This window comes from Dermochelys coriacea, chromosome 20, assembly GCF_009764565.3.
Source record: "Dermochelys coriacea isolate rDerCor1 chromosome 20, rDerCor1.pri.v4, whole genome shotgun sequence".
NCBI lineage: Eukaryota > Metazoa > Chordata > Testudines > Dermochelyidae > Dermochelys > Dermochelys coriacea.
In genome coordinates, this window is record NC_050087.2 from 12,259,456 (window position 1) to 12,286,301 (window position 26,846).

Genomic DNA, 26,846 nt, shown 5'->3' on the forward strand with positions numbered 1-26,846 from the left:
TGAGTCAGCTGACGGGGCCAGCCATGGCTGGGCTGTGAGTCTGTTATTGCAGTATAGACGCACCCTGTAACTCTGTGAAGTGCCTAGGGCCTGGGCTGCAGCTGTTCACACTAGAGAAACGCAGCACTGCAGCTTGCTCCGGCGTGACCGAACCAGCGCAAGCTGCAGCAGTGCCACATCAATGCCAGCCCCTACTTTGGGGCTCTGGGCCTAGGCAGGCTGTCCCCTCCCAGAAGCCTCAGCTCAGATCCTGGCTCTTTGCACCCACTGACATGGGATATTTGGCTCGTCCCTTTGCCAGCTTGAATGGCTCTGCCCTGCTGTGTGTCAGCGGCAGGGGCTATGCCCTCAGTCCCTGGGACAGGACAGAATGGACATCTCCTGTGGCTGATCAGCAGCACCCCCCCCACCCCCACGCACACCCAACCAATGGATGGATGGAGTCCTCTGCCCCCTCCTCGCCTCTTGGCTGGGGCTCTGCCAGGGGCCAGTCAGTGGCTGGTTTGGGGGGAATAGGATGCCTGGGAGGGGGAGGAGCTGGAGTTTCCGGCTTTCCTTCATGCCTTGCCCCATTTCACTGTTTCCTCCTGAAGCTGCACCAGGGGTTCCCTTCTCTCACGGCTCCCTCTAGGGAGTGATCTAGGCCCAGGTAGCCCTCTAGGCCCCTTCACATAGGCTCCCCCATGTAGCACATCCCTCCAAAGCTTCCAGAAGTGATGGGGGTAGGGGTGCTGACAAATGGCTTCACTTGGCATTGGACAGCCTTGCCTTAACTACCCATTCTGCTTTCTCTCAGATCCCAGACAGGGAAGGGGGGAAAACACCTGCTGCTGAGCCCCCTCCCCCCAGTAAAGCCAGTTGACTTGTTCAGCAGGCACATGGGGGAGTCCTCAACCACTGATAACGTCCTTTGTGCTTTTCAGGGGATTCCCAAGGGCCAAACCAATTCAATCCTCCGTAAAACCTGGGTTTCAGCTCTTTGGGGGGGGGTGTCCTCTGTCCCTGCCTGGACTTTTGGGGTCGGTTCAGGACAGGAAATGTGCGAGATAGCTCGAAAGGTTGACTGGGATGCAAAGCCCGCTGCCCACCCAGCTCTAGCTGCAGGGAAGACCTCGGGGCAGCAATGTGGAGACTGACGGTAGAACACGTGGGAGTCTCGTGGCGCTAGCGCCTCAGCCCTGCTTCAACGTGCCCAGCCAACTCTGTCATCAAGGTTCTCAGGAACGAGAAGCAGCAGCCGCACCTGGGCACGTGGCACTCGCCTCTGCCAACAGCCATGCCAGCCCCCAGTGCTGAGCTCAGCAGTGCTCCAGCAACAGGCTTGGAGTCCGCTTGGCCTAGGATGGGGAGCCCTCCATGGAATGAATCAATGTTGTGGGGAGCAGAGTTGGGGCTCAATAGGGGGTGGTCTCCCTATGGTCAGTGCTGCCCCCAATGTGAAGTGGGGGGCACTGTGCTGCAAGGAGTAGGGTGGGGGCTCAGTAGGGGGTGCTCTTCCCTTGCAGTCAGTGCTGACCCCAATGCCCCAGCATGGTGCTAGGGGTTGCTGTGGTGCAGGGTGGGGGGTTCATACTATTCCCAAGACTCCAGTGAGGGTCTGGTTGATGAGTTACAAGGTTTTAGCCTCAGCTAAAACAATGTCATGGAGCTTTCCCTGGACCCTACTTTCTGCCCCAATTCCAGTGGCGTCAATTCTAGTCCACCCTCCTGAATGCCCTGAGCAGTTAGCTACGGGATCCCTCTCTCTGGGTTATATCATTGCAGCTGTTCAGCAGCTGCCAGGCCAGACCCTGTTCCAGTCCAGAGGTGGCTGCATTTCAGTGACAGTGCAAAGCGAGACCTGTGAGAAGGCAGCATATGGCTTTGGGTGCTACTGGAAGGCAGGTTATTAGCCAGCCCGTTTGGTGGCCTTCTGCATGAGGCCAGTTTTGTGGGTCTCATCTCAGGTGTCCACTAGCTGAGCCCCAGTAGAGAGGCCAAGGGCTGAATGAGCTGGGGAGCCCAACCTTCCATTGCCCACTTGGGCGGGTTGGAAGGGGATAACAGAGAGACCTCAGAACTTGCCACTTGACTGAACTATTGTGCAGAGGGGTTCAGCTTGTCCAGGAAGCACGGGCTGGGAAAAAGGGAGGAGTTGCATTATACATAACACTCGCTCTTGTAAACTGCACAAAATTCTCTGTTACTCGCACACTCTAGGGGCACCCACCGTTACCCTGTTCCTAGGGCTCAAGCACAACCCTGTTAATTTAGGCACCCACACTTACCCTACAAACCCCCAGAGTGTAAGGTTATGCCCAGAGTCCAAAGAAGGGTCTTTTACCAGTGAAAGAGCCTTACATAGTAATATGCTACTTAACCTCTATTTATTAACAATCACCAAAACAGAATGCATATGCTATGCATACAATGCTCACCACTCTCAATAAGGCAGATAAACTTTTCCCTGCTGGCCAGTCAGGATCAGGTCATCTGGGGGCTCCAGCTTCTGCACAATGTGATTGGCAGCGTGTGAGGTCTGGCAGCTCTGATCTTGGGGCTGTGTCCGATAGTTAGTTCCAAAGAATTTCCTTTTGGACCCCAGTTTATATAGTGAAACTTAAGCCTTGCTTAGCTCTACCTTAACAAATCATTTTACTAACCAATCCTAACATATTGTAACAAAATTCTCTAACAAATCATAACCCACCACCTTAATTGATTTACACTTAGCAAAATTATGCAACAGACAGAAACAATCAAAGACAGAGATCATACCGACAAACAATAGAGAAGTGGGGACCATAAAGAAATGAGAATTTCACAACCGCAACGATTGATAAGTGATTTCTTGCCAGACAGGATGCTGTCAGACTAAGTTTTCTTTAACCACCTTAAGATCTGTTCTTTATCTGGTGATGGTGGGCACTATTAGGACAGAATTGCCTTCTTAACAGCCCAATATTACATTGTTTTAATGCAATTTAGATGGAATGCGAGGATGTGACTTTTTGCTTCTTAGCTCATGGCTGCTACTCTCCTAATATGGCTGCAGACAAAGGCCTTATCCATACAGTCCTCTCCTTATGACACTTTTTCCAAAGCCGTCATTACTATTCCAGGAGTCCAATACTCAGACCTGCTGAGCTTGGGCTTGCCTCCTGGGTATAATTAACAGGGGTCTTATTTGACTGTGCGGGCCAGCTTCCTGTAGTCTTCAAACAGTTCTCTTCATCCAGCAAGCCAAAGCTATTATGCTTATTAATAAAGTCAATTGGATTCCAGTGATTACCACAACAAGGTGAACCATGATATTTAAGCGAACCAGTTGCAGAAGGTGACCACCCTAATAGTGTTTCCCACCAGGAGTGATATCCTGCATCTGCAACAGTTTTCAGTACATGAGTGATGTCTGTAATATGTTGTATTTCAATACATATTTGTTCTCCGTTTGTGCAATATATATTGTAAATGCAAATGTAACATAGGATGGATTAACAATTTTCTTATCATGGTCATAGTCATGCCTAAGGTTACAGGTGTTACAATTGTGGTTTAAGTTTCAAGTAGTTTACAGTCCATACAGGTACACCGTATTTAAAATCACAACTTTTAATCTTTGTAATATTTCAGAAACATCTATTAACTAAATAAGTCATAAAATACAATTCCTTATCGTCTACTACCACCATTGGACAATGACTTCTAACACAAACACATCCCCTTCCTGCATATACAACAGCTGACTTTTGTTTAGTGAATACATTAAACATACATCTTTGGGTTCCTTGGTCTTTAACATAGAAATATTCACCTCTTTCTTGTAAATTTTGATCCTCATACACATCCCAAATTCTCATGGGCTACACACTGAAACATGTCAATGGTTTTCTTTATAGGCCCAGGAATATGATCAGTGGAATACATAAGCAAATTTTTTGTTAACTGGATTCCCACAGGTACCACTGGATATATACCAGTAGTGAGACTGGGGTGTACAGTTACTACATATGCTTGTAGAACCATTTGATTCATAGATTCATAGATTCATAGATACCAAGGTCAGAAGGGACCATTCTGATCATCTAGTCTGACCTCCTGCACAGTGCAGGCCACAGAATCTCACCCACCCACTCCTATGAAAAACCTCACCTATGTCTGAGCTATTGAAGTCCTTAAATCATGGTTTAAAGACTACAAGGAGCAGAGAAGCCTCCCTCAAGTCAACCATGCCCCATGCTACAGAGGAAGGTGAAAAACCTCCAGGGCCTCTCCAATCTGCCCTGGAGGAAAATTCCTTCCCGACCCCAAATATGGCAATCAGCTAAACCCTGAGCATATGGGCAAGATTCACCAGCCAGATACTACGGAAAATTCTTTCCTGGGTAACTCAGATCCCACCCATCTAATATCCCATCACAGGCCATTGGGCCTTTTTACCATGAATATTTAAAGATCAATTACTTACCAAAATCCCATTATCCCATCATACCATCTCCTCCATAAACTTATCAAGTAGAATCTTAAAACCAGATAGATCTTTTGCCCCCACTGCTTCCCTTGGAAGGCTATTCCAAAACTTCACTCATGTTGTTGACTCATTCAGATACCGCATATAATTTGACTGACATGCTTTCAAAATTTCAGATTTTAGAGTGCCCATATGACTGTATGAGGCACTTAAGATAAAACACCTAAAAGACAAGTCTCACTGCCCCAAACTTACAACATAAGTGATGGACTTGATAGACAAGATGATAGGGCAAGAAAGGGCACAGGTTATGGAGATTTTACACAATGACCCAGTTTAGTTCTCATACATCTTGGTGGTACCTTTCTTTTTTGTAAACACTCATTTAACATAGGCAATATTAGAGAAGTGAGATTTTAGCAATAATTTGAATTAGGTGAGGGTTAAGGGCTTGAATAGATTCTGAAAGAGTGGTGTTCCGAGCACTAGGAACAACATAGGAGGAGATATGGAGACAGAGACATAGGGGTGCTTACTGTAAGTCAGCAAATTAACAGTGGCCATCTAGAAAGGAAGTTAGTTGTAGGTGACTTTTAGAAATAGTCTTTATTTAGGGTAAAATTTACCAATTTCCACCATGGCATTAATGGTCTCTCCCCTTCCGTAACGTTTTCCAACAACTTTATATCCAAAGGCAAATTTCCTTGCATGCTTTCCCGGATTATTTGAATGACCAATTGCCGATTTGTTTCCTGGGCCTATGTACAGGCTAATGCTAAGGACACATTTTCTTATATTGATTCCATAGTCCCTACTGAAAGTAACAAATACTTTTCACCTTGCTGTTGCCATACTGGCAGTATTTTAGAAAATAATTGTTGTCCCATTCCTAATTTTGACAAGGATGCACTGATGAGCTTTCCCAATTCTTCTATTGCAGCTGTAACATAGTTTAGTTTGTTTGCCATTACCTCTGTTAGTAGCATCCAGTACTCCAACTCCTAATCCAATTTCCCCCTAGGCAGTTTTCAATACACTCGAGAGCCTTTTTTAGGCTACCCACCCCTCCTGGCTCCCAGGCAAATCCCATAATCTTCAGTAGTTCACATTAAGATAGCGTTAGAGCAGCTCTACCCTCACTGGGCCTTTACTGTACTGCCCCTTATACTAATCAGGGAAGGTGTTATAATGGCCTTCCTTTTCTTACATTTAATTTTAAACACCCAGGTGCACTCAAAAAGAAAAGGAGTACTTGTGGCACCTTAGAGACTAACAAATTTATTAGAGCATAAGCTTTCGTGAGCTACAGCTCACTTCATCGGAAGCTCACGAAAGCTTATGCTCTAATAAATTTGTTAGTCTCTAAGGTGCCACAAGTACTCCTTTTCTTTTTGCGAATACAGACTAACACGGCTGCTACTCTGAAACCTGTCAGGTGCACTCAGTTGGCCTTACATCCTGGAAGTTGATTAAGACTTGCCACTTATTACCGATTTTTTTTCTGGTAACCACATACCCTTCTTTCCCTTGGTAATTTCACTTTGTGCTTCAAATTTGTTTGTGTACATCCTTCCATTCCCACCAACAGATAAACCTTGTGTCCCATGCATATTCTGCCTTTAAATGTGCCTTTACCACCTGTGCATGTTTCCCTGTTAACAGACTGGCATTCCTTGACCTCTGCCCTTTTGCAACATTGTTTTCTGTAAATACAATTAAAATACTTAATCCTTTTCTGCCTAATGCAGTATCCTTTAAAAAAAATACACAACAATGCTAGCAACAAGACAAACACAAACCATAAAACACAATCTTTGTCGCAACAGTAGATGGCATTCTGGGTTGCTCTTCAGCTGGTACCAGCTTGTCCTGAAGTTCTGAAAGGCAAAAAACATTTTTCTACCACCTTTGGGTGGTATGTGTGTGTGTCTGGGTGTGAGAGAGACAGATTATTGCTTAAAATACTCCCTCCTTTTACAAATTTCCTTTCTGATTGCAGGCAAAGTGTGGGACCCTTACTGAATGGAGGAGGCAACCTAGTGACAGATAATGTGGAAAAAGCTGAAGTACTCAATGCTTTTTTTGGCCTCGGTCTTCACAGACAAGGTCAGCTCCCAGACTGCTGGACAGGGCAGCAAAGTATGGGGAAGAGGTGAGCAGCCCTCCGTGGTGAAAGAACAGGTTAAGGACTATTTAGAAAAGCTAGACATGCACAAGTCCATGGGTCTCGATCTAATGCATCCAAGGATGCTGAGGGAGTTGGCTGATGTGATTGCAGAGCCATTGGCCATTATCTTTGAAAACTCGTGGTGATCGGCGGAGGTCCCGAACGATTGGAAAAAGGCAAATATGGTGCCCATTTTTAAAAAGGGGAAGAAGGAGAATCTGGGGAACTACAGACCTGTCAGCCTCACCTCAATCCCTGGAAAAAACATGGAGCAGGTCCTCCAGGAATCCATTTTGAAGCACTTGGAGGAGAAGAAAGTGATCAGGAACAGTCAACATGGATTCACCAAGAGCAAGTCATGCCTGACCAACCTGATTGCTTTCTATGAAGGGATAACTGGCTCTATGGATAGGGGGAAAAGCAGTTGACATGATCTCTTGACTTTAGCAAAGCCTTTTATATGGTCTCCCACAGTATTCTTGCCAGCAAGTTAAAGAAAGTATGGGCTGGATGAATGGAATATAAGGTGGATAGAAAGCTGGCTAGATTGGGCTCAACAGCTTGATGTTTAATTGGCAGCCGGTATCAAGCAGAGTGCTCCAGGGGTCGGTCCTGGGTTTCATTTTGTTCAATATCTTCATTAATGATCTGGATGATGGGATGGATTGCATCCTAAGCAAGTTCACAGATGACACTAAACTGAGGGGAGAAGTAGATATGCTGGAGGGTAGGGATAGGGTCCAGAGTGACCTAGAGAAATAGGAGGATTGGGCCAAAAGAAATCTTATGAGGTTCAACAAGGACAAGTGCAGAGTCCTGCATTTAGGATGGAAGAATCTCATGCACCACTACAGGCTGGGGACTGACTGGCTAAGCAGCAGTTCTGCAGAAAAGGACCTGGGGATTACAGTGGATGAGAAGCTGGATATGACAGTGTGCCCTTGTTGCCAAGAAAGCTAATGGCATATTGGGCTGCATCAGTAGGAGCAGATAGAGGGAAGGGATTATTCCCCTCTATTCGGCACAGGTAAGGCCAAATTTGGAGTATTGTGTCCTATTTTGGGACCCCCACTACAGAAAGTGTGTGGACAAATTGGAGAGAGTCTAGTGGAGAGCAACAAAAATTATTAGGGGCTGGGGCACATGGCTTATGCGTAAATACTGAGGGACCTGGGCTTATTTAGTCTGCAGAAGAGACGAGCGAGGGGGAGATTTGATAGCAACCGTCAACTACTTGAAGGGGGGGTTCCAAAGAGAATGGACCTCAGCTGTTCTCAGTGATGGCAGATGACAGCACAAGGAGGAATGGTCTCAAATTGCAGTGGGGGAGGTCTAGGTTGGATATTAGGAAAAACTATTTCACTAGGAGGGTGGTGAAGCACTGGAATGGGTTACCTAGGGAGGTGGTGGAATCTCCATCCTTAGAGGTTTTTAAGGTGCAGTTTGACAAAGCCCTGGCTGGAATGATTTAGTTGGGGTTGGTCCTGCTTTGAGCAGGGGGATGGACTAGATGACCTCCTGAGGTCTCTTCCAACCCTAATCTTTATGATTCTATGAAAACAAAGTAATTACCCCCATACTTTCCTGGTGTTTTTGTTCTATAGACAAGCCAGGTTTCAGTGGCTTCTACCTTAAGGGTTTAGGATGAATTATCCCACTATTTGGTTATTAAATTCATTAGGTGGTGGACCTCAGTTTCCCTTTTTATACAGCAGATCAGGTTTGTAATGTTTTTGTCTGCTGTGCCAAGCTTTAAGTTTATTCACAGGTAATAACTGAGAAGCATTATTACCAGATGACTTTAAAGTTTTTTTTCCAAAAATCATACACATGATGCATTGTTACAGGGTTACTCATTAACATTCAATTTATCCCAATGTTTAATATTAACAACAACATTAGCACCAAATCTATTACAAGGGGGTGTTTATAAATATCCTGTTGTACCATACCTTTTATTTAGACAAGTTTATTCTCAGGCTTGACTTGTTTTCCCACTTTCCTTTCCTGGAGGGTCATAATCTGATTCTTCTTGCTTACAAGTAGCTTATTTGCTGACCAGGTATGTCCATTATCTGCAGCTCCTTTGTGCTGCCATTTATAGACAGTTCTCTCCTTACTCTATCAGCTAGGTAATTTGCATCCACAGAGAGGCTTTCTGCCTTTCTTTTGGATCCAAAGCTACTAGCAGCTCAGAGACGGTCTTAAAAAGGGACACAATCAACTTTGAGAGTTCTGATTACTTTTCACTTTCAACTCCTGCTTCCAAAACACACAGCGATCTGAGAAAGAAAATACAACCTATTGTGGCTCCTTTTTGGATTTTAATTAAGTAGCATGTTTTGTTTGCATTTCTTTTACCCCTTCTACAATATACACTGCATATGTCATAGGAGGTGCATTCCTTCCATAGTTTAACATTATATTAGCCATATCAATTTTTACATAAGATGTAACTGTTTCTTTTGTAGTCAGAGTTTTCATGTAACCTTATCAAAGTGACAGTCTGATTATGCAGAGCCACCTTAAGACTCAGTGTTCCTTACATTGCTTCTTTGTGCACCTCACCCCTGCTGTTGCTCTAGTGGAGCACTGTCTTTTTCATTTCTTATTCTTTTACTGCAGCTCTTATCTGCTATTTTATCCTTTCTCCCCCCTCCCCCCCCCAACAAAAGGGATCCAGAATCTCTCCCCATTCTCCTGGTTCTGGCTGCCCCTTATTACTGACATGACTTTGGTCTTTATCTAAAAACATATTAAACTTTATAAATCATTGAGGTACCTTAAGAGTTAAATGCTAAATACCAAAGCCAAACAACACTAGTTACCTGTGTCTGGCAAAAAGGTGTCTGTCAGTTTTGCAACTTTGAATGAAAGATTCAAATGGATTTTTAGTGGTATTATTTAAAAAAACAAACAAACAAACAAACAACCATTTCATCTTAAACCTACAAAACAGGAGTTTTACAAACCAGGTGTGTTAGTTTAGATCCTTAAACCCTTACATATTTACACAGTATATTTACACACCACACTCACACACCAAAAACACTAACCCAGGAACCTATCCTTGCAACAAAGCCTGTTGCCAACCATGTCCGTATATCTATTCAGGGGACATCATCATAGGACCTAATCACATCAGCCACACTGTCAGAGGCTCGTTCACCTGCACATCTACCAATGTGATCTATGCCATCATGTGCCAGCAATGCCCTTCTGCCATGTACATTGGCCAAACTGGACAGTCTCTATGTAAAAAACTAAATGGACACAAATCAGACATCAAGAATTATAACATTCAAAAACCAGTCGGAGAACACTTCAATCTCTTTCGTCACTCGATTACAGACCTAAAAGTGGCAATTCTTCAACAAAAAACCTTCAAAAACAGATTCCAACGAGAGACTGCTGAATTGGAATTAATTTGCAAACTGAATACAATTAACTTAGGCTTGAATAAAGACTGTGTAATGACCCATCCACTCCCAAAGTAAAACTATTTCCCCATGTTTATTCCCCCCTACCCCCCAACTATTCCTCACATGTTCTTGTCAACTGCTGGAAATGGCCCACCTTGATTATCACTACAAAAGGTTCTCCCCCCCTACCCCTCCTGCTGGTAATAGCTCACCTTATCTGATCACTCTTGTTACAGTCTGTATGGTAACACCCATTGTTTCATGTTCTTTGTGTATATAAAAATCTCCCCACTGTATTTTCCACTGCATGCATCCGATGAAGTGAGCTGTAGCTCATGAAAGCTTATGTTCAAATAAATTTTAGTCTCTAAGGTGCCACAAGTACTCCTTTTCTTTCTGTGGATACAGTCTAACACGGCTGCTACTCTGAAACCTGACACAGACACACACACACACTTTTTCTTAACATCCCTTGCACTGCTTTAATTATTTTTACACAGCTGTACACAGATTACATTCCCTTTTATGCATATGGATGCAGTTAAGTTCCAATGGAAAACCCTTATGTTCTTTTAGTGATTTTGACTAAATTGTCCATCGTCAAATGATTTAAATCAGATTGTTTCTCTGCCTTCTGCAGTTATTATTTACAGACCATTCCTTTGGAAAAGGGCCCATTTTCCTTCAGAATGGCTGCAAAGAAACCAAGAATTCTCTTCCTAAAATACCTTCCCTCTTTAACATTTTCTCATCTTTCAACCGTTCAATTCCCTCTAGCCTCTGCAGAGTTAACTTCTCACTCTTTCCTTAAATCACTTGTTTATCTCCCAAAATGACACCTTTATCAGCTCAGATATTCCCAGTATTGTCCCAGGGCTCTGAATTCCCATGCCTGTGCTTACTGCTTCCCTTACTCCTGCCACTATGCCCCTCAGGCCGAATTTCGATACCTGGAAAGATACTGGAACGAATGATTAAACAATCAGTTTCTAAGCACCTAGAAAATAGTAGCATTAAGGGATAGCCAGAACAGATTTGTCAAGAGCAAATCATGGCAAACCAAACTAATTTCCTTCTTTGACAGGGCTACTGGCCTAGTGGTAGGGGGGAAAAGAGTAGACCTGATATATCTTGATTTTAGTGAGGCTTTTGACAGTCCCACATGACATTCTCATACGCAAACTGGGGAAGTATAGTCTAGATTAAATTATTGTAAAGTGGGTGCACAACTGGTTGAAAGACTGTATTCAGAGTAGTTATCAATAGTTCGCTGTCAAAGTGAGAGGACATTGTGACGGATAGGGTCACAGAAACCCTCTTTGGGACTGCCACCTGATGTGCCTAGACTACCTCTGAGCCTGTTTTCTCTGACAGCTTGGGACTTCAGTATCTTGCCTTGTTAGAGCCAGACACGCTTGCCTGCTGCGAACACAGATCCAAGACTGAACCACGTCCCCCACAAACTGCAGGCTTAACTGAAAACAGTTTAAGAAGTTCTCCTGTCTCCAGCACTCTGATACCCAGCTCCCAATGGGGGCCAAACCCCAAATAAATCCATTTTACCCTGTATAGAGCGTATACAGGGTAAACTCATAAATTGTTCGCCCTGTATAACACTGATAGAGAGATATGCAGAGCAGTTTGCTCCCCAGGTATTAATACATACTCTGGGTTAATAAGTAAAAAGTGATTTCATTAAATACAAAAAGGAGGATTTAAGTGGTTCCAAGTAACAACAGACAGAACAAAGTGAATTACCAAGCAAAATAAAATAAAACACACAAATCTAAGCCTAATACAGTAAAAAACTAAATGCAGGTAGATCTCACCCTCAGAGATGTTCCAATAAACCTCTTTTTCAGACTAGACTTACTCCTAGTCTGGGTCCAGCAATCACTCACACCCCTGTAGTTACCATCCATTGTTCCAGTTTCTTTCAGGTATCCTTTGGGGGTGGAGAGTCTATCTCTTGAGCCAGCTGAAGACAAAATGAAGGGGTTTCCCCAGGGGCTTATATAGTCTCTCTCTTGTCGTATTGGAAACCCCTTCTCCTCTGCTATACAGAATCCAGCTGCAAGATGGAGTTTTGGAGTCACATGGGCAAGTTACATGTCCATGCATGACTCAGTTCTTTACAGGCCAATGCCACATTCCCAGGAAAGCTCAGATGTGGATTGGCATCTCTCAAAGTTCATTGTCAGCTTAAGTGTTTCTTGATTGGGCACTTACTGAGAATAGTCTTTTCTCAAGAAGCTGACCAAATGCTTCACTGAGGCTACTTAAAATCAAAGTACATAGCCAATATTCATACATTAATACAAAAATGACACTTGCAAACAAATAGGATGAATATATCCAGTAGATTATAACCTTTGCAGAGATATGTTACATGGCATATCTAGCATAAAATCTGTTCCAGTTATGTCATATTTACACTCATAAGCATATTTCTATAAAGCATTACGGGGTGCAACGTCACAGACATGTCTAGTGGGGTCCCACAAGGGTCAGTCCTTGGTCTGGTACTAGTCAATATTTTCATTAATGACTTGGATAATGGAGTATGCTTAAAAATGTGTGGATGACACCAAGATGGGAGGGATTGCAAGCACTTTGGAAGAGGGGATTAGAATTCAAAACAACCTTGACAAATTAGATAATTGGTCTGAAATCAACAAGATGAAATTCAATAAAGGCATATGCACAGAACTACACTTAGGAAGGAAAAATCAAATGCATAACTACAGTATGGGGAAAACTGGATAGGTACCTTTGCGACTGAAAAGGATCTGGGGATTATAGTGGCTCACAAACTGAATATGAATCAACAGTGTGATGTAGTTGTGAAAAAGGCTAATATCATTCTGGGGTATATTAATAAGAGAGTCCTATGTAAGACACAGGAGGAAATTGTCCCACTCTATTCGGCACTGGGGAGGCCCCAGCGGGAGTCCTGTGTCCAGTTCCAGGTGCCCCACTTTTGGAATGACGTGGACAAATTGGAGACAGTCCTGAGGTGAGAATCAAAAATGATTAAAGGTCTAGAACACCTGATGTATGAGGAAAAGTTACAAAAACTGGGCAGGGTTAGTCTTAAGAAAAGAAGGCTGAGGGGGAACCTGATAGCAGTCTTCAAATATGTGAAGGGCTGTTATAAAGGGGACAGTGGTCATTTGTTCTCCATGTCCACTGCAGGTAGGACAGATGTAATGGGCTTAATCTGCAACAAGAAAAATTTAGGTTCAATATTAGGAAAAACTTTCTAACAATAAGAGTAATTAAGCTCTGGAACAGGGTTCAAAGGGAGATTGGGAATCCCCATCACTGGAGGTTTTTAAGAACAGGCTGGATAAAAAAAATCCACCCCCCTAAGAAAAATAGTTACATCAATCTAACCCTCTGTGTAGACAGCTCTATGTCAGGAACGCTTCTACCGCCTGTCGGGGAATTGGATTAACTATGCTTCGGGAGAGCTCTCTTCTGGTGGCACAGAGTGTCCTCATCAGGGCCGGCTCCAGGCACCAGCTTTCCAAACAGGTGCTTGGGTTGGCAGTCAGAATGGGGTGACAGTCCGTGTCCTGCGGTGGCAATTTGGCGGCAGCTCTTCCATCCAAGAGCGGTGGCAATTTGGCAGCAGCTCCGCTGCTCTAGCACCAGTGGCAATTTGGCAGCGACTGCTTGGGGCGGCTAAATTGCTAGAGCCACCCCTGGTCCTCATTAAAGTGCTACCATGGCACAGCTGCGCCGATGCAGCATTTTAAGTATAGACAGGCCGTTAGAGTGGCTTAGCTGAAGTTGTTTCAGACGGCTAGATCAATCTGGATTAAGCATGTCCACACATGTGCTAGTGTAAGTGCTCCTGCAAGCAGATCAGGCCTTTCCCTGTTGGAGGCTGCCGTACATATTGTAATACAGCTGGGAGGCAGTGGCTCTGGGAGGTGCTTCATGGACGCGGACTGAGCCCTGGCCTTGGGAGCTCTCCCATTCCCAGTCATTTATTGGGGGCCCTGAGGGCTGCCCCACCCCAGTTCACAGGTTTCATTTTATTTTCCATGGGGAGCATGTGACAAACCCAATCCTGCCAATGCCCACAAAAGACCCAGGTTGAGCTGCTTTTCCACTGCAGACAGCAAGGCTGTTCCCAGGGGAGGTGTATTTGCTAGATCAGGCCCCATGCGCTTTGATGATGGATCCTCCACAGAGAGCTTGCTCAGGCTCCCATTGGTTCAGGAGTGCAGGATCGGGCCCCTGGAAGGGATTATAACTACACATGACCGGGAGAGGAGTGCGGTCTAGTGGTTAGCATGTGGGAGGTTGGAATCAGGACTCCTGGGATCTATTCCCAGCTCTGGGAGGGGAGTGGGATCTAGTGCAGAGAGCAGAGAGGGCTGGGCAGCCTGTCTCCTAGGTTCTATCCCTGGCTCTGGGAGGGGAGCAGGGTCTAGAGGCTAGAGCAGGGAGTTGGGACTCCTGGGTTCTATCCCATCTTTGTAAGGGGAGAGGGTGCAGTAGTTAGAGCAGAGAAAGGGCATCAGGATGCTTGAGTTCCCCTTGACTGTTTTTTCATCAGCCAACCAGAGAGTTAATTTGTTTGAACTCATGTGTTTGCTCTGCAGTACAGTGCCCAGCCATCAATTCACAGCCTGGGCACAGGGTGAAGGAATAAACATCTGAAGACACAAATAAAATAAATGCTGGATGTGGCAGGTGGGGAGCCAAGCCTGATACCCAATTTCAGGCAAATAAATGCTTCCACCTGCAAGCCCCCCTCCCCGGGTGCAGAGAAGACATGGCAAAGGCCTGGCCTGGAATGCTGGAAAGCCAGGCTCAGTCCCCTGCACAGCCCTTGCTATGTAACTTACTCCTCTGAGCACTGGAAAAATAGCCCTGCCCCACGGGGTGCTGGGTTACTATATCCCTGCCCCACAGGGTGCTGAGTTACTATGGCCCTGCCCTGCCATGTGCAGGTTACTATGGCCCTGCCCCACGGGGTGCTGGTTACTATAGCCCTGTCCCACGGGGTGCTGGTTACTATGGCCCTGCCCCACGGGCCATTTAAAGACCGTGCAGTTTTTCTTCTTGCTGTAGAATGTGGCAGTTAGGGGAGGGGCCCTGGCACTGATTTTGACCCCTGGTCCTGCACCCCAAGTATATGTGTCGGGGTGTGTGTGTGTGTGGAACAGAGCTGGCATACAGCTCCCTGCTGGGCAGCTCAGCTCAGCTATTTTGCATGGGTGTATTTCCACACCAAATTCAGCAAGGCCCCAGCCCTGCAGTCATTGTCTGGGTGCTTCATGTAACATACAGGCCCTTGGGCCAGGCTGAGTGTGCACTAGTGTGACACAACCCCCCCCCACGCAGTGATGGAGAGAGCGTAGGGGTGTCTCACACAGACACACACAGGGGAGCCTGGTGGTGGGGCAGTCATTCGTACATGAGGAGGGTTACACACACACACACATTGGGAGTATATTAGGGTCATACACATGGAGAGTGTAGGGGGGTCTCTCTCTCACACACATGGGGAGTGTAAGGGGAATCACAGAAACACACACAAATGTGGGGGCATAGGGGGATCTCAAACACTGCATATGGAAGTGCATGGGATCTCTCTCTCTCACACATGCATGGGGGGAGAGTAGGGAGATCTCTCTCTCTCACACACACACACACACACACACACACACACACACACATGGGGGAGCATGGGGGATCTCTCGCTCTCTCACACACATGCACACACAGAGTGGGGCAGGTTAGGGGGATCTCTCTCTCTCACACACACTGTGGGGGGAACATAGGGGGATCTCTCTCTCACACATAGACACGAGGGGAGCATACGGGGATCGCTCTCTCACACACACATGGGGGAGGGGAGTGTAGGGGGATCTCTCTCTCTCACACACACACTTGGGGGAGTTTAGGGGGATCTCTCTCTCACACACACACACAGACACAGGGGGAGCGTAGGGGGATCGCTCTCTCACACACGGGGGGAGGGGATCTCTCTTTCACACACACGGGGGGAGCTGAGGGGGATCTCTCTCTCTCTCTCTCACACACACACACACAGACATGGGAGGAGCATACGGGGATCACTCTCTCACACACACATGGGGGGAGGGGAGTGTAGGGGGATCTCTCTCTCTCTCACACACACACATACACCGGGGGAGCATACGGGGATCTCTCACACACACACACACAGACACGGGGGGAGGGTAGGGGGATATCTCTCTCACACACACACACACACACACACACACACACAGAGACAGGAGGAGCACACGGGGATCGCTCTCTCACACACACACACGGGGGAGGGGCGTGTAGGGGGATCTCTCTCTCTCTCTTACACACACGGGGGAGCTTAGGGGGACCTCTCTCTCTCTCACACACACACAAAGACACGGAGGGGGAGCGTAGGGGAATCTCTTTCTCTCATACACACACATATGGGGGGAGGTTAGGGGGATCTCTCTCTCTCTCTCACACACACACACCGGGGGGAGGGGTCTCTCTCTCACACACACACACACACACACACACACACACACACACACCGGGGGGAGGGGGATCTCTCTCTCACACACACACACACAAACACACACACACACACCGGGGGGAGGGGGATCTCTCTCTCACACACACACACACAAACACACACACACACACCGGGGGGAGGGGGATCTCTCTCTCTCACACACACACACACACACACACCAGGGGGAGGGGGATCTCTCTCTCTCACACACACACACACACACACACACACCCCGGGGGGAGGGGGATCTCTCTCTCTCACACACACACACACACACACCGGGGGGAGGGGGATCTCTCTCTCTCTCTCTCACACACACACACACACACACAAACACCGGGGGGAGGGGGATCTCTCTCTCACACACACACACACACACACACACAAACACCGGGGGGAGGGGGATCTCTCTCGTACACCCTGAGGCGGGGGCCGAGCCCAGCCCAGCCCGAGGCCGCAGCGCCTTGGAGCTGTTCCCCGCCCGCAGCCCCTTTGTGTCTCTTCCCCGCAGAATGAAGTGGCTTTTTTCCTCCCAACATGCGCGGCCCAGACAGCAGCAGTGGGGGGCGGGTGCATCCATCTCCCTATATGTGCGGGGGAGCTGAGTGGATGGTTCTGCGAGAGCCCCCCATTGCTGGGCGGATGGGTCTGCAGAGCCCCATTGCTCGGGGGGGGGGGGGGCGGATAGGTCTGCAGAGCCCCATTGCTGGGGGGGCGCGGATGGGTCTGCAGAGCCCCATTGCTCGGGGGGGGCGGATGGGTCTGCAGAGCCCCATTGCTGGAGAGGGGGACGGATGGCTCTGCAGAGCCCCATTGCTCGGGGGGGGGGGGCGGATGGCTCTGCAGAGCCCCATTGCTGGAGGGGAGGCGGATGGGTCTGCAGAGCCCCATTGCTGGGGGGGGGCGGATGGCTCTGCAGAGCCCCATTGCTGGAGGGGGGGGGCGGATCGGTCTGCAGAGCCCCATTGCTGGAGGGGGGGGCGGATGGCTCTGCAGAGCCCCATTGCTGGAGGGGAGGCGGATCGGTCTGCAGAGCCCTATTGCTGGGGGGGGGCGGATCGGTCTGCAGAGCCCCATTGCTGGAGGGGGGGGCGGATCGGTCTGCAGAGCCCCATTGCTGGAAGGGGGGGGCGGATCGGTCTGCAGAGCCCCATTGCTGGGGGGGGGCGGATCGGTCTGCAGAGCCCCATTGCTGGAGGGGGGGGGCGGATGGCTCTGCAGAGCCCCCCGGCTGGCTCCCAGCCTTTCGCCCCAGTGCGGGCAGAGGCTGGCACCAGGCGTGGGGCGGCTGCACGGGCGGGACGTGGATGCCCCCTCGCTTTTGCCCCCGCCCCGCCTAGGGCAATTACCTGGCCGCGAGCCCCGCCCCCCGCGCTGAGTGACAGCCGCCGGGATCACATGGGGGGCGGGCGCCGGGCTCGCCACCTGGGAGCCGCCGCGGCCGGGGCTGGAGGCGGAGACGCGCCGGGGATGCGTTCGCGGCCGGCCGCTTGTGCAGCAGCCGCAGCCGCAGCCGCAGCCGCAGGCGGGGCGCCGGCCCCCTACCCCATGGAGCGGGGCTGCTGAGCCGGGCCATGGTGGCCGCCGCCCCCGCTGCCGCCGCGGCGATGAGGAAAAGCTTCCTGGTGCCCGAGATCAAGCCCCTGGATCAGTACGACTTCCCCCGGGCGCGCAGCGCCGCCAGCCTGGCCTGGGCGCTGGCCAAGGGCTACGGGGGCGCAGGTACCGCTGGGGGGCAGGGGAGGGGCGTGGAAAGGGGGATCGGGAGTATGCGGGGTTGGTGGAGCTAGAGGGGCCTGGGGATCTGGCTGGGGGGGTTCTGCATTATAGGGGGCTTGGAGGGGGTGCTGGAGAGGGAGGGCAGCTACACGGGGCGGGGGGTGCACCTGGGAAGAAGAGGGGGATCTGGATGATATGGGGCTGGGGGGCAGAGGGAGCTCTGGATTATAGGGATTGTGGGGGCAGGTACTGAGGAAGGTTTGGAAAACTCCGGGGGCCCGGGAGGGGGAAGTCCAGGATATAGGGGGTAGGGAGAGCAGAGGGGGTTGGATTATGTCGAGTGGAGGTAGGTATGGGCCAGGAGATCCCCGATCACAGGGTGGAAGGAGGAAGAGGGAGGCTGGGCAATCCGGATTATGGGGGGAGAGATGAGCTGTAGTCTGAAGGGGGGGATGGGACGAGAATCCAGAGTACATGGGGGAGGAGACTTGGTTTGTGGGGAATTTCCTCTTCCTTGTCCTCTTGCCTGCTCTCTGTCAAATGTAGGTGGCTGGTTTGGGGGTCCCTGAGGGGAGGGGCCTGATTTTCTCCCTGGCAGGAGTGGGGTGGTGGTGACCACCCCTCTGCCTGGGTTTGGCTTTGGGGGGATTTGGGCTCTGCTGGTCACACCCCCTGCTGTTGACAAAGGCCTCCATGCTGCTCCCTGGGGATGGGTCCCTTGTGGGGTGGGGGAGATGTCCAGTACCCCCATTCCACACCTTATTGTGGTGGGAGAGCACTTAGCTGCTGCAGTGGGGTTGATGGGGTTTCTCTTTTTTCTGGAGGGAGGGGGAAGGGAGGGAGTCCCCCAGCTCCATTCACCTGCCTGCTCAGAGCTGGGGGCAAAGAGGGGTCCCTCCCCTGTGCCATAACCCTGCCATGCCTCTCCCTAGCAGGGCCCTTGTTTCCGGGAGCTCCTGCTGTATGGCCTGGCATCTGTAAACGCCCAGCCTGAACAATAGGCTGGAGTTTTTGCCCTCCATCTCAGTGCCCAGAGGGGCTTTTTCTGGCTCTGGTGGGTTGTGTTGCACCAGGGATAGGGCTACATGGTGTGTGTGTGTGGCGGGGGGGTGGTGGCTACAAGTATGGGTCTGTCACCTGCAGTGCAGACCCTCCCTCCCGGCAGCTGCGACATATGAAAGGACTGTCTGAATATTCAGGAAGATGGGGAGTGGGTGTGAGGGGGTTGTGTGTGCTGGTCTATCCCCCCAGCCCTGTCTGCAATCTGTTCCCAGGCCTTCCCTGTGATTGGAGGGGGTGGAGTGGGGGGGATACAGAAGGGCTGGGATTTAATCTCCATGTATTTTTCTCTCCCTGGCTGGCTCTTCCTGAGGCCCTGGGTGGGCAGGTGTCTCTCCCGGTGGCGGCAGGGTGGAAAGGACCTGGCCGTCGAAGGGTTTTGACTGAAGGCCATGTTTGTTCCTCTGTTTGTGTCTTATCTTGGATGGGTAGAGGGGGCTGCTGTGCCCGACACCCCCAGCACCTTAATCTCCAGCCCTTGGGCTGCTCTGTATTGTCTCCCGGAGTGCTGAGGCCCTTTTGTTGCAGTGGCAGGCCCTGGGTGGTGGGAGCCGTGGTGACGTGTGCATGGCGCTGCTTTAACCCTCTGCTTGCTGCTGCTGCGTGCCCAGGGCTGTGGGCAGCTGGCTGGTGCTGTGCCCCGCCCTGCCAGGCTGTGATACTGGCTGTGTCCGGTGGCCTTGGCAGGTGTCGCTGTCAAACCTTTATCTCTCTATGATGACGCTGGAGCTGGAAAAGCCCAATTGGGGGAGGGAATTGTCTGCAGTGCTCTGGGGTGCTGTCTCCAGCAATGGGGCTTCTGCTAGCCTGCCCTAGCTACTGATGTGACCTCATGGGGAGGCAGTTGGCTTGCCAGCCTTCCAGGATGTGTCCCTGTGCCCAGGGCACCTGGCTAGTGCTGGCACCTGCCCTGGAAATGCAGCTCAACGAAGCCCGGGCTGGCCAGACTGTGAGTGAGGAGTGATTGCAGACATTGCCTGGGGGCCCAGAGACTGAATCTGAGATGTGGAGGGGTCCCCTCTGGGTGGGAGCTTCATGCGGAACCCAAATTGTCCCATCTCATCAGTGGGGTTAGGCCTCATGTGCTGGCTCCTAGATCCAGGGTGTGGGGGCTTCCCCTGCCCTTACCCAACACCATCCCCTCCCCCTGGGCCCCTTTGGCAGGGCAGCATGGGACTGGGATCAGTTGGGCTATAGGGTGTCTCCCCCCTCTCTCTGTGGGGTCCTGCACCAAGCTGTCTGACCTGATGTTCCAGGAGGCCCGGGGATCAACTTTGGGTGGTGGTAGTGAGGGGCAAGCGAACCTTCCCATTCGGGGCTCTCTGATCCTTCAGCCCCCCAGAATAGTGTCTTCTACCCCATTCCCCTGAGCTCCTGGCTCCCAGTCAGCTATGGGGCTCTCCTGCCTCTGCCTGGCCTCTGATCCGCCCCAGATGTCTGGCTGGGAGCAGCCCTCTTTCACACAGGCTGGGGATAGGGTGGGGCCCCCCCAAATCTCCTCCACACACTGGCTGGCTGATGGGGGAATTCCTTTCCCCTCCTAGTGCTGTGTGGCTGGGAATGGGAGGGGTGGCAGAAGGAGCTGGGAGGGGGCAGTGCATCCCCCATTGGGGTGGGTGCTAAGAGTCCTGTGTCGCAGGCACATGGTGAGGAGGGAGGGAAGCCCCACTTACTAAGCAGCCAGCCTAGGGGGAGGGGGGACGTTAGGCTGATACTGCTGACCTGGAAGTAATGTGGGAGGGCTTGAAGGCAGATCTGCAGCCCATGCGAATGCTTCTGGACTAGGGGCTGGCTCTCTGTTGGGTGAGCGCTGCCAAGGCCATAGGAGAACAAAGAGCTAGCGGCCTGTGGCCTGCTCTGTGCGGGAGTTACTCACTCACTGCTAGAATGCAGCTGGCTCTGGGGTGAGGCTCTTCACTTCAGAGGAAGTGAAGGCAGGTCCTGCCCCAGCTGGGTGTTGTGGGGTGTGGGGCAGGATGAAGTTGATGACAGTAGGGTCAGGGCAGGGTGCAGAGTTCACCAGCCTGATGCTGTATGTGGTGCGAGGGAGGGGGCCCAGCTGAGAACAGGTTCCCCCTGTCCCTGCCCTTCTGTGTCACACATAAACAGCCCAAGCAGGGAGGCTGCATCATCTGCTTTGGACCCAGGCCAGGGTGGCCCTGGTGGGGCAGCGCCAGGTTCATAGTCCAGGGCCCTGCTGGGAAAGCATGCTTATCTTCAGCCCTGGCAATGCCGACACCTGCCGGCAGCCCTGCCGACCTGAGCTGGGAACGCACACATGGCGCCCAGTTTGCATGCCCCAGTGCTGTCTGCATTCCAGCACTGAGGCCCGGATGGGTTTTGGACTGGCTGTGGAGTGAGTCAGGTCCTAACAGCGCTACAGACCCAGTGGAGCTGGGTGGTGGGTATGCAAGGCCCTGGTAGTCGCTGTTGGTGTCTGACAGGAGGGCCTGCAGGTTCTGCCTGAGGGGGTGGGGGGAGCTGTTGCACTGGCTACTGTGTGGGCTCCCCCAGCTGAGATTAAGGGGCTCCATTGGGCCCAGGACTGCATGGATCCCGAATAAGAGACAGTCTGTGCCCCAAAGAGCTCCCAGTACGTAAAGTGTGGAGGGGAAACTGAGGCACAGAGTGCCGCTGTACAGCAGGTCAGTAGCAGAGCTGGGAATTGAACCCTGCAATCCTGACTCCCAGTGTGGAGCTGGTGCCACTACACCCCACTGTGCCCCAAAGGCCAAAATTGTTCTCGCCACTCTTTCAATTAAGCGTGGCTCAATGGGCCAAGGCTCCAGCGGTAGCCCCTACAAGGGGTCCTGCCTGTTGGAACTACAGAGATTCCCATCAAAGTCTGCAAACTCTACTGGCTGTTCAGAGGTGTCACAGGCATTGCAAGACCCTGTCTCCATCCCAGAAGGACCCTGTTGGGGCAGGGGTGTGGCCTGTGCTAGCACAGCCGCCCTGGGGGACAGCGAGGCCTGCAGGGACCAGGCAGCACCATGAGCACCAGACGAGTCCTGACAGGATCCTGGCCCAGCTGCTCCAACGCCATGTTCAAAGCTGGTGATTCAGGCAGGGGCGGGGACTCCTGGATGCTGAATTGCTGCGGTGGGAAGGCTGGGAAGGGGAGCAAACCGGTCTCGGCTATGATCTGGGCAGGCTGGGATTGCCAGGGCGAAGTGCCTGGGTATGTGCTCAGGTCCCACCCTAGAGCCAGTCTGCCCCCCGATCACACTGACCCCAGCTGCATCCCCTGATGCCTGTTGTACCTTCCCCCCCTCCCCACTGCACTGTTTGCAGGGGCGTTCCTGCCGAGCCTCTCTAGAGACCTGTGCTGGGGGAGGCTCTCGCATCTGCTGGAGGGAGGTGGGTGATGGGGGTGGGGCGCAGGGAGACTGTGGCATGAGCCAGTCCATTTGGGGTGCTACCAATGGAGGTGGGTATCTCTGTAACCCACATCCCCTTCCCTACATAGTCTGGCTCCTTCTGGGGGGGACTGGGCTTCTGCGTACCTTCTCAGTGCAAAGGGACAGAGACCAGTGGGGGAAAAGTTCCCACCACCCCTGTGGCTACCCCAGCGTGGCTGGGGTCTGTTGAGTCTTTGCTGTCTCTGCCTTGCCCAACCTGGAGAAGGACTGTGGTGTGGGAGAGGTAGCCCCTGACTCCCTCACCCTGGGGCTGCTGCTCTTCATCAATGGAGACAGGTCACTGATTCAGAGCGATCTGGAGTGCTTGGTAAACTGGGCGCATGCAAACAATCTGCCTTTTAATCTGGTTAAATGTAAACACAGGCATCTATGGACAAAGAGCGTAGGCCAGACTTGCAGGGTGGAGGCTCTGTCCTGGGAAGCAGTGACTGGGGGTCATGGTGGATCATCTGCTGAACGTAAGCCCACAGTGTGATGCTGTGGCCAAAAAGGCTAATGCGATCCTGGGATGCATAAACGGGAATCTCAAGTTGGAGTTGAGAGGATATTTTATCTTTGTTTGGCACTGGTGTAACTGCTACTGGAATCCTGTGTCCGGCTCTGGTGCCCATAATTCACAAAGGATGTTGGTAAATTGGAGAGGGGTCAGAGAAGAGCCATGAGAATGATTAAAGGATCAGAAAGCTGCCCTAGACTGAGCTCTTTGAGTCTATCACTACATTCAGCTTAACAAAGAGAAGGCTAAGGGGTGATTTGATGAGTCTACAAGTACCTACATGGGCAAAACTATTTAATACTGGGCTCTTCAGCCTAGCAGACAGAGGTCTAACCCTATCCAAAGAGTGGAAGGTGAAGCTAGACATGTTGAGAGTGGAGGTAAGGTGTACGTTTTTAATGGCGGGAGTAACTAGCTGTTGGCACAGTTTACTGAGGGTTGTGGGGGATTCTCCGTCACTGACTATTTTTAGATGAAGATGGGAGGTTTTTCTAAAAGCTCTGCTCTAGGAATTAGCTTGGGGCAGGTCTCTGGCCCGTGCTGTACAGGAGATCCCAATGGTCCTTCATTTCCTCGTGATGTCCCGGTGCCCTGGCAATGGCAGCAGCGGTGCATCTGGGATCCCAGATCTCTGGTGAGGAGCAGGGCTTCAGGGTACTTCCCCAATGGGAGGCGCTGCCCTTCTCTACCAGGTAGGCTCTGGTCCCACTGTGGGTCCATGTCCTTCCCCACCTCCTCCAGGGCAGATGCAGGGTCTGGCACTCCCCACAGCGGCCCAGACTCTGTGAGTGGCTCTTCCTACTGCCCAGTTCTGGCTTCTGGCCTGGCCAAGAATGGGGCCTCCGGGGGGAAGAGGAGGAGCAGGGGGTGGGGCTGCATGGCAATGGGGGGCAAAAACCCACCTTGGGCCCTCCACCCCACCAGGAAGAGGCTGGTGCTGCCCCCAAGCATGAGGCAGGCGCAGAGCGGCTCCGCAGGGAATCCAGGACAAATGCTGTCCAAGAGTCATTTAGCCTGGGGCCAGGACTTGGAATGTACAGGACTGTCTTGCCCCATTAGGGATGGGTGGTCCCCATATTTGGAGCCAGCCTGGGACCCCACTGGGGGAAGATGTGCAGGCACTGCAGGGAGTAGCTTGTTGCAGCTTCCTTCCCTAGTGTAGACGGGTCCTGTCAGCCTTGTCTCCCAGCAATGCCCTGCCCCAGGCTGCCAGCTCTCAGGAGTCCAGATCTTGAGGGTGCTGGCCCCTTGTTGTTGTGGGTGGGTGGGTGGGTGGGGGAAGGGAGAGCCACTCCACCTATATTTTTCTCTAATCTTGGCTGGTCAGCTATGTGCAACCGCTCTCAACTAGTCCTGCTGCTGCCTTAACCCCTGGGCCTCCACAGCCACCATGTCCTCTGCCTCTGGTTGCCCACACCTCCTATTTGCTGGCGCCACCTCCAGTTCTTGGTGCCCAGCTGCTGCCCCTACTCCTAGCACAGCATGCTGGTCCCTGCAGCCTGGGCTTCCAGCTCTGAGCAGGCCCTGCTGTGGGGTGGGAGCAGGGGGTGCCTTCTCCCCCAGGCCCATGTCTGGACTGTGCCAGCCCATCCCAGCTTGGGAGATTTCCTTCCTGATCCCCTCACTAAGGCTCAGCTGATGCCCTGATGCACTGGATGCAGGAGGGATGTGCCCTATCTTACCCCAGCTAACATAATTCCAGACACTCGTCCTGCATGGACTGAAGGCCCCAGCAGGCCCTGCTGTACCTGGCCCCGAGCCATCAGGTGGCATGGCTTGTTGGGGCCCGTTGTCTCCGGGGGCCTTGCCCCTGCCTTGGAGCTGGGTTTCAAGCCTGGCTCCTACCAAGCGGCTGGGTGTCTCACATCATGTGCACCCATGCAGGCCCCCAAAGTCTTGTGTCGTGGCTCCCCAGGCACGGGCACCTGCCTCCTGAGTGCTGGGGGGCCGGAGGGAGTGCTGGAGAGGGAGGGCAGGTACACTGGGGGTGTGTGTGCATGCATGCACACCTGGGAAGAAGAGGGGGATCTGGATTATACGGGTGGGGGCGGGAAGGTGGAGGCAAAGGGATGGGGGGGGGGCTGTGTTCTGGATTATAGGGGTTGAGGGGCAGGTACTGAGACAGGTTAGGAAAGCTCCAGGGGCCTGGGCAGGGGAAGCCTAGGATATAGGAGGTAGGGAGAGCAGAGGGGGTTGGATTATGTGCAGTGGAGGTAGGTATGGGCCAGGAGATCCCCGATCACAGGGTGGAAGGAGGAAGAGGGAGACTGGGCAATCTGGATTATGTGGGGAGAAATGAGCTGTAGTCTGAAGTGTGTGGGGCAAGGAAGGGACGAGAATCCAGAGTACATGGGGGAGGAGACTTGATTTGTGGGGAATTTCCTCTTCCTTGTCCTCTTGCCTGCTCTTTGTCAAATGTAGGTGGCTGGTTTGAGGGTCCCTGAGGGGATGGGCCTGATTTTCTCCCTGGCAGGAGTGGGGTGGTGGTGACCACCCTCTGCCTGGGTTTGGCTTTGGGGGGATTTGGGCTCTGCTGGTCACACCCCCTGCTGTTGACAAAGGCCTCCATGCTGCTCCCTGGGTATGGGTCCAATACCCCCATTCCCCACCCTATTGCGGTGGGAGAGCACTTAGCTGCTGCAGTTCGGGTGTTGGATGGAGCGGGGAAGGGAATAGAGGAAGTCCCTGTGGGGTGGAGAAGCTGGCATCTCATGGGGAAGCTGTGCTGGGAGGCATTTTGGCTGGTGTGGTGGGGGCAGGGCATTGTCTAGTGGGTTAGAGTCGGGAGCTGGGAGTTAGGCATGTATCTAAACACCCCCTCTTTGCTTGTCTCCCAGTCGTTTACCATTATCCCTATTTCCCCACCCCGATCCCCTATCATGCCAGTCCTCGGGTGGGGAAATAGGGGCCTCTTGGGTGCTGGGGGGAATGGAAGGGGCTTCTGGGGTCCTGTGGGAGGCTGCTGCTTTCCAGGCTGGGGCATGGAGGTTGTGCCATGCCCATCCCACTAGGTACCACGTTTCCAGCCAGTTCTGTCTGTGCCTTGGCTGATTGGTCGGGAAAGTCCCACAATAGCATTCCCATTGGATGAGTGCACAAGCGTTCCCACCGTGAAGCTGGTGGCATGTCCTGGGTGCAGGTGCTGTGTGGGTCTACCTGCCACTGGCATGCCCTATGAGTGACCAGGCCAGCAGCTGGGCATGGGATGCAGTACAGTCTGCATCCTTCCCTGGGGCCTGGCTTTGGAGATGGGGGCAGCATGTAGGTCAGGAACCCCCCTGGCAGCGATGCTCACAGCCCCAGGATCAGGGCCTTTCTCTGGACCTGGCTGCATGCGAGGCATTGGCACCTCCGGAGCAGGAACACCAGGCTGCCATCTCCAGGACATGGCCAGGGGCTGGCCCCGAGTTGCTGGGAGGGTGCGTGCAGGGGCCTTCGTGTCCTGTGCAGCTCTGCCTGGTGGCGTGCACGCCATGGGCTCTTATTTGGTGATGTAGATATGCTGCGGTGGTGGCTGCAGGTCCCAGTGCTTTGGCAGCTAGGGGTTGAGCCAGGGTGGGGGTAAGA

General features: G+C 51.6%; 1 protein-coding gene across 5 annotated transcripts in view; it reads left to right on the forward strand.

The window, feature by feature from the left end:
• The first annotated feature begins 18,009 nt into the window (after positions 1-18,009).
• Positions 18,010-26,846, forward strand: part of CAMSAP3 (calmodulin regulated spectrin associated protein family member 3) — a 35,961-nt gene continuing 27,124 nt past the window's right edge. For 3 of the 5 annotated variants that reach the window (XM_038378553.2, XM_038378554.2, XM_043506253.1), the window contains exon 1: positions 18,010-18,305. In XM_038378553.2, the coding sequence (XP_038234481.1) occupies positions 18,158-18,305 (148 nt within the window). In that variant the 5' untranslated portion in view covers positions 18,010-18,157. Of the gene's footprint in view, positions 18,306-19,187; positions 19,194-26,846 lie in introns of those variants that run through there. The other 2 variants (XM_038378555.2, XM_043506254.1) reach the window with 2 other exon arrangements.